This window comes from Arctopsyche grandis, chromosome 4, assembly GCF_051622035.1.
Source record: "Arctopsyche grandis isolate Sample6627 chromosome 4, ASM5162203v2, whole genome shotgun sequence".
Taxonomy (NCBI): domain Eukaryota; kingdom Metazoa; phylum Arthropoda; class Insecta; order Trichoptera; family Hydropsychidae; genus Arctopsyche; species Arctopsyche grandis.
This window is the reverse complement of record NC_135358.1, coordinates 23,416,917-23,437,230: the sequence shown is the minus strand read 5'-3', so window position 1 is coordinate 23,437,230 and position 20,314 is coordinate 23,416,917. Positions and strand designations below refer to the sequence as shown.

The 20,314-nt window shown below is 30.5% G+C and overlaps 2 protein-coding genes and 1 long non-coding RNA gene across 5 annotated transcripts in view; all 3 read right to left on the bottom strand.

The window, feature by feature from the left end:
- Positions 1 to 20,314, bottom strand: part of LOC143910915 (uncharacterized) — a 95,160-nt gene that overhangs the window by 57,242 nt on the left and 17,604 nt on the right. The window lies entirely within an intron of this gene.
- Positions 1 to 20,314, bottom strand: part of Trs33 (trafficking protein particle complex subunit Trs33) — a 58,967-nt gene that overhangs the window by 25,068 nt on the left and 13,585 nt on the right. The window lies entirely within an intron of this gene.
- LOC143910905 (neutral ceramidase-like) lies at positions 339 to 19,771 on the bottom strand. 3 transcript variants are annotated; one of them, XM_077429533.1, is made up of 14 exons: positions 19,483 to 19,771; positions 4,532 to 4,696; positions 4,286 to 4,429; positions 4,036 to 4,212; positions 3,373 to 3,500; positions 3,059 to 3,263; positions 2,779 to 2,985; positions 2,551 to 2,673; positions 2,270 to 2,473; positions 1,954 to 2,181; positions 1,780 to 1,875; positions 1,157 to 1,324; positions 955 to 1,073; positions 339 to 878 (listed from the first exon to the last, which is right to left on the bottom strand). In XM_077429533.1, the coding sequence occupies exons 2-14, from the start codon at positions 4,646 to 4,648 to the stop codon at positions 701 to 703; spliced, it is 2,094 nt and encodes a 697-aa protein (XP_077285659.1). In that variant the 5' UTR covers positions 4,649 to 4,696; positions 19,483 to 19,771; the 3' UTR covers positions 339 to 700. The 3 variants fall into 3 exon arrangements, with proteins under 3 accessions (XP_077285659.1, XP_077285661.1, XP_077285662.1); XM_077429535.1 differs by having other exon boundaries at positions 19,466 to 19,768; XM_077429536.1 differs by having other exon boundaries at positions 19,651 to 19,748.

Genomic DNA, 20,314 nt, shown 5'->3' with positions numbered 1-20,314 from the left:
AAATATAGATGACAATATTTATAAGTTGATATATTAAAATATAAAGATAGTCAGTGTTTTTAGGCATCAATGAGATCTGTATGTATGGAGGGCCCCTTAGTTTTGTATGGGTTAAATTGATTTTTTTTTAATTGCGAAATTGTGTTTTGTATTGACCAAAATTTAGCAATTATATATTGAAAACCATGGAAAAAACTCGCCCGGGGACTGTTATATGGGAGCCCTTCGATCCAGGCCTTCAAGTCGCTCCAAAAAAAATATCATAAAAAAAACCTTTTGAGAATTTCAAAAGGTTAAATCGGTTACAACATTTGGAAAGAAAACAAACTCAATTTTTTTAGAAAACTTTTGATATTTATTTTTCACATTAAACATCCAAACCACGCGAACATTTATTGAAAATATAACACAAAATATGATAATAAGAAAACTTAATTTAAAATCTAAACTTATTTCATTATTTAAAGCTATATTTTGATAATCACAATATGGCAAATGCTATTTAGCATAAATTTATCATAATAGTTTGTTTCATCCATTGCTCTACAGTCTGCATGTACATATGCTGTTCGCTTTTAAATGTATGACTTTAGTTTTAATTTAAATTTACCATAATATATTATTCATTTGGAAATAGCTCTTAAAGAAGTACAAATGTACATAAAAAACAATTTTTGGTCTTATTTACATAATAAATTAATTAATACACCTTAAAAGTTCTAGTTACTCCTTCATAGCGTTTTGGTGAAGTGAAAATATGACGATAATAACCATAATGTTTGATTCTGTAAGTGCCGATTGTTGTATCGGGTCGGATTTTCCAATATATATTAACTTCACTTTTTCCCAAAAAGAGAGACGTTCTTTCCCATACAAATCTATAAATAAATTAATTAGTTAAAATTTACCAATGAAAATACTCCATGAATTATTTTTGAAATGTAGAAATCATACTTTGTTTCCCAGTTAGAATCAGTGGCTATTATGAACCATTCGTTTGTATTATCATCGTATTTTTCGACAGTTAAATATGTGGCATCAGTTAATAAATTATTTCGAGGATTTCCAGACACCTGTTTTGAAAGTGAAATTATGTTGTTAACATAAATTAATCTCTATTGAACTACTCCATCTTTATTGTAAAAATTATACTAACAAACTTAACGTGGACTTCATCGTTACTTGTATATTTTGCATCTGGTTCTTGAATGCAGTTACCAAACGAATGCCCCCAAGGTGCAATGTCAAATATAACAGGCGTAACTAATGTTATTAACCGGTCTGAAAAATCAATCGGTGTTGGTCCTGGAGAAACTCGTTCATTCTAAAAACATGTAAACATATTTAATGCAATAAAGCGATATTTTATTTATTTTTGTTTTCAATTTAAGTATACAGCTAACTGTAACTATTAAACTATACAATAAGATTATTCATTAAACATAAATATTCAAACCAGTTAATACGTACAAACTGATAAGTATCGATGCAACTAACATTGGAAGAAAAAAGTTTGTATAGTTGCATTTTAAATATTTTAATTAAATGTTATTGGTATTGAATTGAATGATTTATTGAAATTATAGGCACAGCCACGGAAGAGGCTATTTATTTCATAATAATTAAGCATAATAAGGGAAATTTCTATAGGCCATGTGGCCATAGTAAAATTTCTCGTGAGAACTACATACTATCCTATATTGAAAACTGTGGAATTTCAATGCACAAAAATACATTTGCTTGGCATTTTACTATGAAAGTCATTTTAATTATACTTACAGATATAATAGCCTTTGCTAACTCATTATATTGGTGCAAATGAATGGTGAGAGTGTGTGGACCATATATTGTTGACGCAGCTTCATATCGTTGAGCCTAAAGACAATAAAATATCAAATTATACATATACGCTTTTGTTGGTTTTAAAATAGTATTTTATGTGCATAAACTTACTTGATACTCCTCAGGAGTGACAATGTAATCTGAATATGTGTTACTGAGTCCAGCTATGATCACCTTAACGTTTTTACCGGCTGATGCGAATGTGTTCGTTAGCAATGATCTCATACGACGACCTGACATTGTGGTAAATTCTCCAGGAATGGCCGCTATGACTAAATCTCCGAGCAATGCCAATTGAGTGGATAAGATTTTGGGTTGCCATTCGTAAGGGAATTTCATCTGAAAAGTTTACGCTATTGAATTAATATGTTCTAACAATGTGATTCATTGAAGTCTCATGTAGTCTTATTGAAATGTAGATATTTACTCTTCCAGTGGCTAAAAGGATCGGCTTCGGAGCTTGACATTCAATATCTTCTTTTGTCGGTGTGGCTAAAAAATTTCTGATGGAGTCCCAGAGAGGATTTCCGGTTTTGGTACCTTGGGTAAAATTGAATTCTCCAGGTCCATCTGTCGTACCGGCAGCAAAACTATAGCCCATGGCCGGCAAACATCCCTTAACTAGTTTATCCTATGATTAATAAAAACGTGGATTTCAATAGTCATTAAATAAATTTAATTATTTAGTCTAATTTCTATATTACTTACCGGAATGAATCTTTCATTTTGAACATCATAATCAGGTACCTCCATATCTGGCATATTAACATATTGATGTACGACATTGATGGGTCCGTTGATTTCATAGCCAGGCTCAGTTTGAAGTAGTTTCTAATATTTAACAAATTCATATACAATTAAATTAATTATATTGTAATTTGACTTTTTATTAATTTTGATACAAAAGTATTTAGGAAATAACGAAATTGATAATACCAATCCAACTTCTTGAATTCGCTGAGCGATTATTTGTGTGCTTTCAAACATATCTTTTCCTGGTCCAGAAGCAAAACATTTTTCATTCTTGCTACAATGACTGGTCAGTGCGTCACAAGGCAGTCCTGAAAATTCGCATTTTGGACCCTTAATATTTGGAGACACATCACCCAAATTTGATGATGCAAATGCACTGACGAATTTTCCCTAAAATAAAAATAGTAAAACATCTTATAAACATTGAATATAAATAAAAAAATTCAAAAAGAAAGTAGTGTACTTGTCCGGGAAGAGTGCCTTTTGGATTCATAGCTTGCTCCAATAATATTGAAGCATATCCCATATTATCAGAAGAAACCAGTGGATTTGTGTTATTCATACTAGTTGGGTGAACAGCAAACCAACTAATTGCACCAAGAATTGAGTTATCGACAGACGAAACAAATTTTATTTGTACCATTTTTGTGTCTGTATCTTTGCTATATCTATAATATATTTAAAAAAAGTAAAGGTATGTTAAAAAGTTATCACTTTTTAAAATTTCTTATATCATGATATACACACTAAAATAAAAATAATGAAATAAAAACTAACTTTATTCTTTCATAGTCTGGATTTAACAAGTATGATTGAGGAGATCGATTTATATTGGAGTTTTCTACTGTGCCTTCATTGTAGAATATTTTTGCTGGTGTTAGATTTTCGTGAGCCAATTTTATACTCTGAAATTTATTATTATTTTAAATAATTGATTATTTTTCAATTAAAAATCTGTTAATACAATTGACTACTGTGTTTTGAAAAGGGGAAAGGGAAAAATTTAAAGACCTACGTATATGTAGTTTTATGCATAGAATTTACCAGAGCTTGTGTTTGGCATTTTGATTTAAAATTTGTCTTGTGTGCTATATTTTATCTAGATACGATTTCAGTTTTTTTTTCTGTAATCTTGTTTCATTTAAAAAAAAACTGTACATATGTACATATTTGGTCATATTAAAATTTTAGATATTCAAATTCATAGTCATTTAATAAAATAGACATTTGATTTGGAATTACATAAAATAATTTAAAATGTATATATAGCATTTAGTAATTAAGAGATTATTATTGTCAGAAGGATGATTTTGAATGAATTTGTTCAATGTCCCTTTTTCTAAATTCGTTTTTAAAAATCCACTCAAAAGAATATTGAGAAATTTACAAGACTTCAAGAGATATAAAAATTAAGCTTATTTAACAATCAAAAATATTTACCTTAACAATACCATTTACATGAGCTTTGAATGTCTGCTGAACAAAACCGAGTATAGATAAATCAAAAAGGAAATACATGTTGTATCCTCCCGGTCCCGAATGCGTATGAGTTCCACTCAATATTACATTAGTCTCATTGTAAAGTGTACCATATAATTTAGTCAGTCTTTTCAAAACCTGAAAATGAACATTTATAATATAATTTATCAATATTATTTCGGTAAAATATCATTCAAAATGTAAAACTCACTTCTTGTCTTAGTCCGGTACTAGTCATTCCAATATCCATCGACACAAATACCAATCTTGTATTTGCTTGTTCGAAGATAAATGCTCTGGAATACTGTCTGAGATGAATACCTTTTCCAACTTGGGACAGTTTAGCATAACCCATCTGAATAATTTTTGTTATTTATTAATTAGTTATTCGATTTTAAATTATGCTTATATATTTAAAATATGCTCATATATATTATATGTAGTGATCATTAACTACCATCGCAACTTCCACAGGAGAACCAGTGATATCTGCGATCCCGACACCAACATTATATTGTGCCACCACATATTGTCCAACCAATAAAGATGACAGAAACAACTTTAGCACGATCATTTCGATTCAATGCTAGTTTCTATTTAAATAGCGTAGCAAAGTACAAGTCTGTAAAATGAGGAAAAAACGCATTAACAAATCTTTCTATTGATGGAAAAAATCAAATATGCACACTTACAATAAGCAATTTCGAAGAGTTTAAATAATGTTTATATGTATGTATAGTAAATAATTTTATTGATCATAGACCAAGCGTAATGGCAGCTATCTAACATATAATTTCGAAAGAGATTTTGTATGTAAGGTTTAATGTAAGTATGTATGTAAGGTTTGGGTGGTATAATCCGTGACGTTATCGAAAAAAATCGATTTCGATTTCGATTCAGATTTCGATTTCAATTCCGATTTCCAATTCCAATTTCAGTTCCGGATCCCAATTCCTTTTTCAGTTCCGGTTCTGGATTCCTTTTTCATTTCCGGGTCCCGATTCCTGTTTCAGTTCCGGTTCTCTTATATTATAAAAAAAAACTATTCGTTTCTAATTGGCTGTCGTTAAATATAATTTTTTTTCGATTCAAATAAATTGAATGAAAAAACAAATGAATGTTTACTATTAGATAAGCCATGTTTAAGCAGTTTATATTACAAATACCGAGCGAAGCTGGGTAAAACCATTAGTTTACTATATTTGTATGTATAGGATTGCAAAATATTTCTTAACTACAGGTTTTCATTGAGGTCGTACTTGGTAAATATGGTTCGTACGTATTCCCGAAAATACCTCTATTTTCAATCCCGTGCATTTTTTATTATATCTATTTTTTTATATTTATACTACAAAATTATTAAAATTGAAAATGAAATACACAAGTTTTCATTATTTTTCAATACATATGTAGCAATATAACTTTAGTATTTAGAATTATGAAATAATTTCTGGTTATAAGCAATGTATGTGAACTTATTATTGTAGAATCAACAATTAAAAACTAGTGAATATTATTTTTCTTATTCTTAACAGAAATTCAATTATTTATAAAATTAAAAATACCATAAAAATAAATATTTGTATGGCTTAACAGATTGTATAATATATAATTAGACACATTATTTTTTTACGATCTTGGGCCCTAACAGCGTCCCTAGTTCTAGGGCTATTGAGCTCCCCTCCCTAGAGCTGGCCCTGATTGTATGTCAATATTTAACAAAAATAGAATACATGTGACAATATGACAAGTAACATTGACCGATTGGTTTGTAATATGAGTGAACGTAAAGCTAAGAATATGTAAGCAGATGGACAACGGTTACGCACTCATCAAGCACCATAATAAATTCTGGTCTTGGTTCAGTTTCTCTTTCGTTCGAAACTTGAAATGAGATAATCGCGATACTCTTTACATCACCGAGTTAATATATTTAAATTGAGAAGATTAAAAAGACGATTAAATCATTTTAACAAAATATTTTCATTTCGGTATGGGATATTTATTTTTTACAGTTGAACATAAAATAGTAAATTAAAAATTTGCAACAAATTATAAATTTACTAATTTTTTTTTATTTTTTTTATTATATTTACATTCATTGTTTATGTCCAAAAATATGACGCTTCATAATAAATATTAATATTAGGATTTGTGTAAAATTTGTCAACGATCAAAATATCGCACAAAATACGAAATATCCATATTATACATTTAATATGTTGAGAATAGAATACATAGCATACATATAAACCCTTTGCCAAGATGGTTTATACCAAAGGGCCTTTGGTATAAACCATCTTGGTATACATTAGTGTTGCCAAATAGTAAAATACTGTTAAAATAATTTAAAATTGTGGTACTCATATCAACCACATATCTGAGCAAGGTCACGTTTTACAGTTATAAGTGAAAGTGTAATTTATACGTATTGATAAAACACTAATAGACTGAACCAAAGAGGAAACGATGCTTAATTTATACATGATAGATAAGTTTTCTTGAAGCACTTCCACTTACTAATAGGAATAAAGCGATCCAAGCTCATCTCACAAAGAAGCAGACAAGAAAGATACAAAAGGAATCGATATCCGTTCTGAACAGACCATTCAAAATCGAACGGAAATAAGACTCCAAAATATTATGAAACGATTGTAATCCAAATCGATGTACATATGTACATATACATACACAGTGGCGGACTGGGACTGAAATTAGTACATGCCAGGAGTCAAAGGGGGCCCCCAGGGTTAAAAAAAATTTTTCCTCCCCCCCCCCCATATATAAAAAAAAAAATCTTTTTTTTTTATCACGCTAAAAATCTAGGGTAAAAAATAAATCAAATTTTCAAAAATGCACGAATCAAAAATAAAAATTGCAATTATATTTTGCAATTTTTATTTTTATTTTTATTAATTAGAATATACACATACTACACGTCTTACTGGCAATTAACAGAAATACAAAATGTATATAGGAAACTTTATTTACAAGATAGGACTGAACCGAGATTCAACAAGGACATACACATAAAATACATAATTATAAAAGAATAATAAAAAATCTAAAAGAAAAATTGGAAAATTAAGAGTATATTAGCAAACGTTTGAGTCCTTTCGACGCTTGTGCATATCTGTTAATAATTTCTTCTGCATCCAAATCATCTAACATTTGCTTCTCAATAGAAAGGAACATAAAATTTTCTAAATTTTCTTCAGACAACGTATTTCTCAGTCTGTTCTTAATTATTTTTAATTTTGAAAACGTCCTCTCACATTGCACTTGTGTAACTGAGAGTGTGGAGACGATTTTGTATAATTCATATAGGTTATCATACGCTTTGTCGTGTAGTCTGTTCGACGATAAAATTTTTAAAACGCACGATGGACATGTTCTGCAAGTTTTACAGCTGCTGCTGTCATCCTCACTCTCACTAATTTGAAGTAATAGCTTCAATATATCAAAATTTGAGGCAAATGAAACCAATTCTAATTTTACATTGCCTCTTTTGATTAGTGGAAAGAACTTCACAACACCATCCAATGCAATATCATCAAGGCCTTTTTCTGCAATAATTTTAAAATTAGCTGGGTCCAACCAAGATAAATCTTTATACAACTGCTTGTGATGTATAAATCGTGATTGTAGCGATTGGACAATGCGATCCATTATAAGGTTAAATACAGTTATTCGAAAATCAGCCAGAGGATCCGAAGAATTTCCTTCATCATTAGTTACTTCATCTGCCATTCTTTTCTTCTTCCTTTGTCTTTTAACAGGCAACGCTGTTTCTATAGAATCAATTTCCAATGTTTGATTTTCATCCATATTAATCATTGAAATCATATCATTACATATTGTTACGAATTCGAAAGCCTTACTGTGAACATTATGGAATGTTCTTTTCTGTTCCATCAACTTTGTTGTTGCTGTATCTACCAAACTCCATGCAGTAAACATATCTAAACAATTTGTTTGTAAATAACTAGACAAGGGGGCTGTGGTTTCAAATATGTACAAGTAAGTAAATGCTGTCAATATGGTTTCAAACTTTTGAAGACTCTGGAGTAAATAAGTGGCTTCGTGCTTCGTTTTTGCATCAAACTTGTCTGAATCCTGTATCATTGATAAGCATGTAAGTAGATTTACGAAAGTACTAGCAGTGGGATCATTAAAATGTCCAAATATTGTTGTTGCTGCATTAGATTTTCCCGACCACCTGGTTTCACCAATTAGTTTTAATCTTTTCATCTTTTCTTGCCCCAGTTGTTTTTCAACAACTCCTATCCACACAGACATTCTCTTATATGATCCATTTATAAAAGTTGCTAAATTTTGAAGCAAATTAAAAAAAGAAACTGCAGACACACAACATTTTGTGGTTTCAGTTACTACCAAATTTAAGACATGGGCATAACACCATATATGAACATGTTGATCTGCCATGTTAGCAAGTTTACTCTGCAAACCATTATACTCTCCATGGTAGCTTGCAGCACCATCGGTGCTATCAGATATACAATTTTTAGGGTCAATATTAAGATGTTGCAACTTTTCAGTCAATAAATTAAAAAGTCCCTGTCCTGTACCATCATTACACGGCACAATTGAAAGTAGGCGCTCATAGACAATGCTTTTATGCACATACCGAATAATGATGCTAAATTGATCGATGATTGTATTATCCTGTGTTGAATCAACCTGGATAGAATAATATTTTGCTTCAAAAACTTCATGACTAATTCTTTCTTGAATCATAGTTTTCATAATATGGATTAACCTATTAACAGTTGTTTTGCTCAAGTAGGTAATTAGTCCACCACGGCCTTTATTTCCCGCCTTTCCTTGGTGCTTAAGTCGTTTCATTCTTTGATATGACTTTTTTTGCACTGCAGAAACGTGAGCTGCTATAATGGTGTCATATTTTGCCATCAACTGCACTGAAGCCAAAAAATTACCATGATTCGAAGCTTCATCATCCAGAGTATAGGCCGATTCATTTCTGTGACTTCGAAAAGAAACTGCTTGCTTGCCTAACATCTTTATGATGTCTATAATCCTCATGACAATACTTCTTTGCTTTAGTACCTTTTCTTTCTTTTGAATTAATGATGACGCAAAAAAATTATCTAATGTTCCATTATTAACCACACTGATATATTGATGAACATTTCGCACATGGGTTGTTGTCGATTCGTGCACAGCCAAGTTCTGGCTAATACGTCTGTAGTCACTAAAGCCATGTACAAATGATGATGAATCCGATTTGGGACACTCAAACGCTAAGCAATATGAACAATATAAGCACTTATTTTCTATGTTATATGTTAGCCAATTTCTTGGGACTGAATCATTCATAGTGTTTCTCTCATATAATCGAGCATCAAATGGTAGATCACTTACAGGCTGAAATGGATGTTCAGCAAAAAATTGTTTCAGATTGTCTCGCGATGGATATTGAAATATTCCAGTAGTACATTTTTTTTCTTGTGTAGGTTCAATAACATCATGTGCCTCAGAATTTATGTCTGAAGTAATATCTAATTCCTTGTCACTAGTTGAAACTATAGGTATATGCGCGGATGTTGCAACTATAGGAAATATAGTCTGTACAGATACCGGAATAATGAAGCCTGAAGTACTGGGCCTGGGTTGATTAATATAGGATGCACTTATTCTTGTCTCTATATCCAAAGAATTTCTTTCTTGTTCTTGCAACTCACTTGTCAATACATCATCGCCATGAGTATTGTTTCTTGTTTCTTGATTATTTGTTGCGCAACTGGACATTGATGCGGGAAGTGGTTGTGGTACTATAAAATCTGTAATAGATCTGCAATACTTGGCTGACTTCTGTTTTTTTGTTTCTTGGCGTTCTTTGCGTTTTAGTGATCCAGATTTATACCTTCTCTTTTCCATGTTAATAGGGGTAATATATCTGAAAATCAAAACCGATTTATATTTTTGCAAAGCAGTTTCTTCTCTTTTTGTTTTTACAGGGTTTATTATACGATTTTTTTAATTCTTCGTATTAATAAGGATTTTCATTCAATTATAATTATATTTTTAATCGATGCTAATTACAAATTCTTTATATGTAAAATAACACTGCTCTACACGAAAAATGGTTCAGAGACCAGATATGAATTTTCTTATAGATATATTTACAGTGAACCCGAATCTGGTAATAAAAAATGTTGGTTGGCCCGAGATTCGGAGATACATACATATGTATATGTGTTTTTTAAATCGCGCGATTTTTCTATATCTTGGTGTTGTTCGGTCGATGTCTCAAAATCTGTCAATTTACTGTTCAAAATGAATATTGGAATCTATAGTCGGGTATTTTATCTTTCATTTGTAGTACTTTTCAGCTTTCAAATCTCTCTAAATAGTCGTCCAGTTCAAATCAAAAGTCAAAAGTACGTATTTTCATTTGGGATTTTTTCCCATTGTTAATACTATTTTATATTGAGTATTTTCTATTGAAACATGTTTATTGAGATAGTGTTCTGGCCACACTATTTTTTTTTTCGTTTAAAAGGGTTAATCGGAAGTGTGCTGAATTTTAAATCATTTTGAACAGGAAATTGACAGATTTTGAGACATCGACCGAACAACACCAAGATATAGAAAAATCGCGTGATTTAAAAAACACATATATCTCCGAATCTCTAGCCAATCAACATTTTTTATTACCAGATTCGTGTTCATTGGGCATAGATCTATAAGAAAACTCATATCTCGTCTCTGAACCAAAAAAAAGTCGTCATTTGTCGAACATTGTAATCAACGGGACTATATAATATTATGTTTTTGTAGTTAATATATGTTCAATTCATCATCCAAGACTATTATAAAACGATTGAATCCACAATTAAATCGACTACCATGGCAGGTGTTGTCAATTGACTTTTAAATATTTAAATTATTATGGTATAGTAAGAAGATTATAAATGATGTTCAATCGAACACCTCGTATCTGAATCAAAGAACTACATAATTTTATATGCAAAAGTTACCAATATTTGAAACGAATTCAATGAATATAACGAGCCTATCCCTTTAATTGTTTGGTTTTCGGGATTAAGGATTTCGTATGGTTACAATTATTTTTTTAACTGATGCTAATTGTAAATGCCTCTAAATGTAATTTTATATTCCCCATGGGTTTTACCAAACTTTTAAAAAAAAGGGAATATACCAAAATGTATTATGGATGATCCTACTATGATGCTATCAGTTTATTTTTAAATGGCCAACATTTGCATCGATTTACCTGCTTACACAATAAGGGTGTCTCGATACCTGGAAAACATCATGTAATACATTTTTTTACGCAGCGAACAATCAACAATTAACTATAATTATTATTTAATTGTCATGTCTATAGAAAAATTTATGTTATGAATAGATGATCTTGCAATTGACAATAATACCCATGTCAAAATAACAATTTTAGCAAGTTTCATATTTATGCACCGGAAGACAAAAATGATTAGTAAAAATACGTTTTAGCAAAAGTGGACTTTTCGCTACCTTTTCGAAATAAAGGAAAAACCACAATTTCGTTTTTTACGAGATATGATAGGTAAAGTACATTTAGTCTTACTTCAACTTTCGTTGGAGACATTCATCCATTATCTGATCAAATTTCATCCGATCTGTTTTTTTATTTATTAATTCGCGACTCCTAACTATTGAACCAACTGCTACGTATACATAATAACTACGACCTGGCCGTCCTTGGATTTATCACTTCACGACTTATCTACATACATACTGGACTTCCCACTACACATCTAAAGCCTGGACCGCCCTTGGATTCATTCTTAGAGAGTGCAGTTTTTAAATAAATGTATATATGTATGTATGTATATAATTTTTCTTCTCATTTTATTATTTTGAGATTTTTTATAGTGCTTTGGTGAAATCTTAAAATTAAATCGTATTGGGTAGGATACCCAATATTAAGAGAAGCAGACTTACTTAATCGCTTTCTATTTTCAGTTTATTGAGTTTATAAATATTACAATAAATATTTCCTTTCTTTTCCCTAAAAATATTGCAAAAATGTATTACAAATGTGACGTGAGGAAATAGTTCATTAACTAAATAGAAACTTAAATCGAAAAAATGCGGCAAATAAATTTTCAATATAAAGAATTATCAAAAAAACTAAAATTAAAATTCGATCTCCGGCTCAATTTCACCGGATACGATTTGCCTTTGAAATCGAATTGAGATTATGTCCAAAAATCGATAAATAATTAAACTTTGCAGTTGAAATAGCATATCGTAGAGAAAACATAACAGTTAAATTTTTTTCAAATTAAGTTAAAGTATTGATCGATAAAATATTACTAAAAATTACTATCGTGAAGGCAATGTTTTTTTTTATTAAATTTGCTTTTCTCTAGTAAGTTGACCAAATAAATGTCAGTTAACAACACTTGCCACGATATTCGATTCCACTGCGGAGAATTTATTCAAGCATTACAATTTTTCATATTCACAAAAAAATTTGAGGCATAGCGTGGGTTGTGCAACACTTCCCCTTTGGGGTCGCTCGACGATACACGTAAAAACGTAAAGGAGGTATGTAAAAATAAAGCGTATTTAACCGCATCCACGCTTATCATTTGGAATCATTCACATCCTGAACCTACATATGTATATATATTGGAAAAACTTTGCGAACATAGATTTTATTGTATTCTATTTACATCTAGATACAATAATTCAAAATAAAACCGTCTTGGATGATGAATTGAACATACATATATTAACTACAAAAACATAATATTGTATAGTACCATTGATTATTTTACATATAAAAGCATTTATAATTAACATCAATTAAAAAAATAATTGTAACTGAACGAAAATCCTTATCAATACGAAGAATTAAAAAGTTCTTATAATAAACCCTGTACTAGATATTTTTTCTATTGATTGTAATATTTTTATGCTTTAAAATACTTAATTTTCTAGCGAATTTCTAAAGTCAAAAATACATATTTTTACACAACTTTTCCCCGTGCTGTTATGGGTTCATTTGGACAGTTTTTTTTATTTCAACACGTTTATAGGGATTGGTTTTTTTTTTCTCAATATATTTTTTTTATCTAAACGTAATAATTCGAGCGGTACGTGAATTTCAATCGAATTAAAACAAACATCCGCTAAAACGTTGTCGCGTATGAGTGCGAGGGAGAAATTGAAATTCATTAACACGAAAAATGTTGTTTAAATTTTAAAATATCAACGCATTAAATAGATCAAAACTCATACTTGAGCGAATTTAAGAACACTTTTTCAGTGGCTGTCGACGACACAGCAAGTTAATGTGTTATATAATATAGGTATATCTAAAGTTTTAGTACTTTTTTTAAAGCTGTCTAAATTTCCAACATCAAACTCCTTTTTTTATTGTTATCGATAGTTTTTTTTACCCTTGAGAGATTTTATTGTATTCCGTAATTTGGTTTTCTATGCAAAACAAACAAAATTAAACAATGAAAAAATTAAAAAAATCACTTACCTTAAATCAATGTGAATTTTATAAAATAATATAAAATTCTGAATGTTTCCGCTCTCACAAACACTTTGTAATTATGCCTTGTCTGCTGTACTAGATGTTGAATAGTACTAGTTCGAAACACAACTAAAGTAAATTGTACGATATTAAGTTGCTTTAAATGTGTAAAAAAGAAAACATATGTTTTGGATTATGCCACTTCGAAGAAAATAAAAGGATAATATTGAAATTTTCGAAGTCGTATTTAGCCAATAAAATAAAAAGGTTTGCCGGAGAATCGTACAAAGTTACCGACAGATCTTTGGAATAGATTTTCAACGGTTTTAACTGGTTTCTTTCGAAAGATCGTGGGTAAAAGTCGCTTTAAAGAGTTTCGTTTTCAATTTAGGTGCAATAAAAATGGCAAAAGCAAAATAGATCTATAAATTACATTGTATATTTCGTTTTAACCCTTGTCCTAGGTAAATAGAATGCATCATAAAATAATGTGGCACAAAAGCGGCTTTTACTTTCGGTAGAAAACAATGCATAATATTTTCGATTAATATTAATCAAAACTCGGGCTTTTGAGGAGGGGGCAAGATTAGGAATAAATTTTATATTCGGAAACTATTTAAAATTGTGTATTTAAATCTTACTATATTGTCGAAGTATAATCAAATGTTATTTTTAAAGTATGAAGTAAATTTAAATCGCTGGTTGATGATGAGTATCAAAATTGTTTTATGAAATTTACTTTATTTTATTCACGGAAATTTGTATATTCCCATTTTTATTTCAGTAGGTATTTGTTATATATGTAGGTTAATAGGTATATACATAATCTTGAGGTTGGAAATGGGCTTGACAAAAGGGCCCACACAAATGTTGAAACTTACATTTCGAGCCTAATAAAAAAAGTTAACCGATCCTTGGGCTATTAAAGCAGGTATTAGTTGCTTTTGTATATCGTAAGAAGTTTCTTTTGTTGAAATACCCAAACTTTAGGTCCCGAAGTGCAATATCCTGTACATTTTTACACACGTAAAATGAAATAGTGAAAAAGCTATTTAACTTTACTGAGGGCCCCTATTTTCTAACAGATCGTGGGGCCCACGTGCCATCGGGCATGTTAGCTTGTATGGCCAGTCCGCCACTGTACATACATACAATATGCATGTGGCAAGTGCTTAAAATTCAAGTTGTCGCCTTACTATTATCGTTAACACGTTTCTCAAATATTTTTCGATCCTGGAATGAAATTTTAAAACAGATAAATTGGTTAATGCAAATTTTGTAAAATTCACAGTGAAGTCACCTTGTCATTTATGCGCCATGTTTTGTTTACTTTTATTTCATTTACAAAGGTCAATTCATCCACTATTTAAACTTAATGTCGTCATTATAAAATCTGTCGATTGTTGTTACAAAAAGTGTAACTTAAATATCATAGTACAAATTTTAGAGCGAAATATCTGTATATGTAAATATGTATATAATTTTTTAAATCGCATATTATTTTAATAATATCTAAATATCCTTTTTTACGGATAATGGTCAATAATGTTCTTGTTAGGTATCACTTATGTATGTACATATCTATGGTCAATAGGGCTGTGAAAATTGTTTCGAGTATAAGGGCGAAAACACGCAGCAAGGAACGCGGCACATGGCTTTTTTTGGATACTTTTAAACATGCAAAAAAAAAAATGTGGCATACCCAGCACATATTCAAGGCACGCCCAGCACACACCGTTCCAAAATCACCCCCTGGAGTTTTTTCGGAAAAATTGTATCATTGTATTTATCCTTGCTTAACAGTGATCGATAACGGTACATATATTCCATATTTGAAGAAATGTAGAAGAACCCCCCACAGCGGTGAGCCAAGCACACGACGTGCCGTTCTTCCCTGGGTGATTTCGCCCTAATTAATGAACAAGTGGACATTTAAAATTCAGAAATCTAAGAATACGCTACTATTCAGCATTCATTATTTTTTTCTCAATAATATTTCATTACGAATGATTCAAAAATACATTACTGGCAAGTAAATGTTTCAAAACCATTCACTCAGAACAAAGTCATGGAATGGATTGTAATATATAGGTATATTAGTAACTAATAATTAGTTACATACATATATAGTAATTAAATATTAATATAACCTAAGAACATTTTTCGTTACCGTCAAATGATTCGAATGTTGCAAAAATGTGGTATGCACCGAGCATGAAATTGTATTAAAGCCGTGCCCTACTTCATTGATCAAAATAAAAATTGGCAATCATGTTCGTTGATTTCAATTTTGTGTGGTAAATTGGTTGCTACCAACATTCCAAATGTTGGCAGTAACCAGTTGCACAATTTATATTCATCTTCTCAAATAAATATTACTAAAGAAAGCTATCAATTAAAAGAAAGAACGACTTTTGCAAGTATCTGATCGGAATTTAATTGAACTGTATTACTTCTTCAACGCAATCATTGTGAAGGCAGGCCAAGGTTTTCCACTCTCGCTGATTATATATGAACAATATTTAAAAAAAATCGTTAACGTTTTTTATTAGTATGGAGTGGAAAAAAACTTAGTAGACGAATGAATAGATGTATTTAGGGATATTATCATAATTTTTTTTACTATCATACATATTACATACTCTCAATTACACTCAGCTCACTTGGGCCGCACTCGTTACTCACAATCTATAGGTCAATAATCCTCGTTCCATCAACTTGCAATATCTCAAGACTCGTTTTTCCAACTTTTACGGTATATTTCGTCGTCGAATTTGTATATACATATATAAAACACAAATACGAAAATGTTTTACATAGTAAAATACGTATTTTACAAGATAAACATTAACTATTAAAAAAATATAGTAAGAATTTATTTTTAAACGTTTTTTCAAATATTTTAAAGATGTGTTAATAGCTTAAAAATCTATTAATCACCACAATACGTCTCGTATATTAAACATGTATACAAAAAAAAAACATTTTTGTATACAATATATAGATTTGTGCAATACATGTCATGAAATAATAATAACATACGAATAAGTACCTAATTATTATATTTTATTTATTTAATTTACGATGAATTACCGTAAAAAGTAATTTTTACATCGTTAATAATCCATAGACTCGAATTCAGAATCACAGTCGTTTGTATAGTTATGTATGTACCTATATGTACATATGTAGTTAAAACCACATTACAATTAAAATTACATTTTATTTGCCACAAGCACGTGAGTTTTTTTTTATTCTATCTTGCATTTCAATCGATTATATATTTTTTAAAATACAATAATTTCGTAAACCGACTAGGGAAAGCATTCCAGCAGTGGGCCACTCAAATTTTAATGACCAGGCCCGCGACTACCATATGTACAAATGTGTGCAACGCACACAGGCGGCCGAAAGAAACAAGAGTAAAAAATACGAAACAAGACATCGTACTTTTTAAAATGCATTTAGGTAGTCTTGTTGTACACTTTTGGATTGCTGTTGCAGATTACAACTTGAAACATACCCGAACTATAATTCGGGTAAATAGCGGGTATAGCTTCGGTCCGCATAGAGCTAGGTCCTATTATCTTTGCGACTGCCAGATGTATTTCTTCAAGGACGTTGAGTATTGGTTTATCATCGAAAATGTCCTATATGTCGGATTCGGGGTACAAACACAATGTTTTCATGAATGAAAAGAGTGCTGTAACAACGCATTGGCAACGGGGCCGTTGCCAAGGGCGCTGGATCCGAGGGGCGCCTAACGCACCCTCGCCTATTTTTTTATTTTTATTAAGTTATCAAAAACTATTTAAGATTGAACAGCGGTCAAGACCGATCATCACATGTAAGCATATTAGCAATAGAATATGAATTATTGAATAAAATAAACTTTGATAGCGAAATATCAGACTTTTTCCGGTCAACTTAAGAATTTTTTTTCAAATTTTTAAGTTGACCGGAAATGGTACATCCCCTTATAGGCGTCCTCTTTCTTTTTAAGTTTTTGATTCAAATTATCTCCCAAACCACTCATCAAATCGGACTGAAATTTCTTACTTGTAATAGAAATTATTAAAATTACACCCCAATATTTTTTCCTAAGCCGAAAGTAGTACTTTTAATTTAGAGAATCAAGGTTTTTTTATGTTTTTCTAAGAAATCCTTTAATTTATTAAACTGAAATTTTACCAAGTTATGTATAAAAGTTGATCAGTATCCGTCAACCAGAAGTGGCAGTGTACTCTTGTTCAATTTTTTCTTCCACTATTTTTTTCGACCCCTTTGACGTGTGTGCTTTTCGCGTAAAAATTCAAGTATAATTGTTGTAGCAATGTGATGGAAATAAAAAAAAAACACTAAATATAATAAACCGGAAGCGGGATTTTTTCCTCTCAGAAAAGTCAAAAATGTTGTGACAACGATTCTTTCCACGCCCTGAACATATTTAGCTGAAAATTTATATTTGTATTCTTTTTGTACGAACATAGAGTTGATAAGGTTTTGGTTGGAATTCGTAAGCCGGAAGTAGAACTTTAGTCTTGTGTAAGTTTTCCTCCATTTGTGTTCAATTTGTATTGAAAATACGATACAAACTATTTGTAAAAAACGAATCAATAAATCAAAGCGATGTTTTTTACTTTATTTTATTACATTTTCGAATGTGTATTTTATTACATTTTCGTATGGATGCGAATCGAAAATTTAAAGAATGTAGCCAAACTCAAAATTAGTACGCCAATATGGGAGTATTTTTTGCGTAAAACATCGGGAGAGTTTGCAAAATGCAATTGAACGTTTTTGAAATATGAAAACATGCAATTGAACTTTTTTTTCTTTTACAATTTGAAATCCCGGTGCTAGCACCGGGATCCCGGGATCGGAAATTCCCAGCACCGCAATCCAGGTGCTGAACTAAACTTCCGGGATTGGAAGCACTAATTGGTATCAACACAAAATTGATACGATCATGATGGACAATTTCATCCAACAGGACTTGCTATTTGTTTTGGCGAAAGTACGTCAGACTTTTATACTTTCCATTTGTTATTTATAATGACCATTTTTTTAATAACATACTGGCCAAAAACTGATATATGTATGTATACTTACCAAAATGTATTAATATACTGGCCATTAAATTTGTTGCCATTCTTTTATATAGGTATAGTACCATTCAAACTTTTTATGTTCAATGAAAAAAAAGTTACAAACTCTAATCCAAAATTTTAATGCAAATTGCTAAGTCTCTAAAATCTTTTTACTTTATCAATATTGTATTTTTTTGATGTACAAAAACTACACACATGTATCTAATACACATTTTCGAAAGAGACTTTGTACGTATTTAATGTTGGTTGGCAACATCGAAAACAAATCAAAGTTTATATGACGACGATTCGATATGGTTTCGATTCGATATATATTTTTTTCGATTCAAATAAATTTAATAAAAAAACAAATAAATATTTACTATTAGATTCGCCACGTTTAAGCTGTTTATATTACAAATACTGAGCGAAGCTGGGTAAAACAACTAGTATATAATATGTATATAGAAAGGTATGTATGTAGTGTTAGAACGTTTACGTTCAATAAAAAAATCAATACGAAATTAAAATTAATATTTTCAATTGTAGTTTTACGGTAATCGCTAAATATATAATAAAAATAGTTTTGGATGTACGAAAAAACTATTAATAGTGTACCTTGAATATCTATCCTTGGTACGGCAAGGTCAACTGATTTCGATGCGAATTTATAGAAATATGCAAATACATACATACATATACAAATTTACCAACATCGCTTTTGGAAAAGGGTGTTTAACATACAAGTTCTGAACAAAATAACCTGAGAGACTTGGTCACCTTTTATCTGGAGCGAAATAATGAGAATGAGACATCTTCACCAAGCCACGCACAATGTGACACTTTCGAATGTTATCGCAGCACATAAAAAACACAATAGCCAAGTTTTGCAAGCAAGTGAACTGATTTTAAATTACTAGAACAATAACTAATAAATACTGCACACACTATGATTGATTTAACCGCAGAACAGTGATTATAATCGCCGCCAACATATGACTGACTCTCAAGCCTACTACGCTGTGACTTACCACACTGTTCGTTATAATTCCATGGTAGTTCCAACACCTACACTTCTCAATATGTATGATAATACGTATATTTTCACCAGTACACATATTATATTTAATTCAGATTATTCTTATTGTCAAAAATTATATTGAGTCACAAAAAATACATCGTTATTTATTGACATATGTACATTTATCGTTTAATTAAAAATATCTGGATAGCCAAGTATTACTTGGTAAAGTGGGAGGGGGTTAAAGCATGCATATAATAATAATTCGTTTTTAAATTCATAGTATGTAATTCATTTATTTTCAACCTCAACATTTTATCTATGTACATACATCAGAGAAATGTTATAAATATTATAACTTATAATAATAGAAACGCCTTTACGAATGAATACATTGTTTCAATATTACGCGGTACGTCTCCATAATTACGCTAAAACGCACGGAATACAATCAGGGTCATCACATATTCACTACAGAAATTAAAGTTTTATTTTGATATATTTAGATTTATTACAAATTGATTATATATTTATTTACAATTTGAGTATATGATGGTGTTGGGCGTTGATGGCCAATCCGTTTCTTTTCTC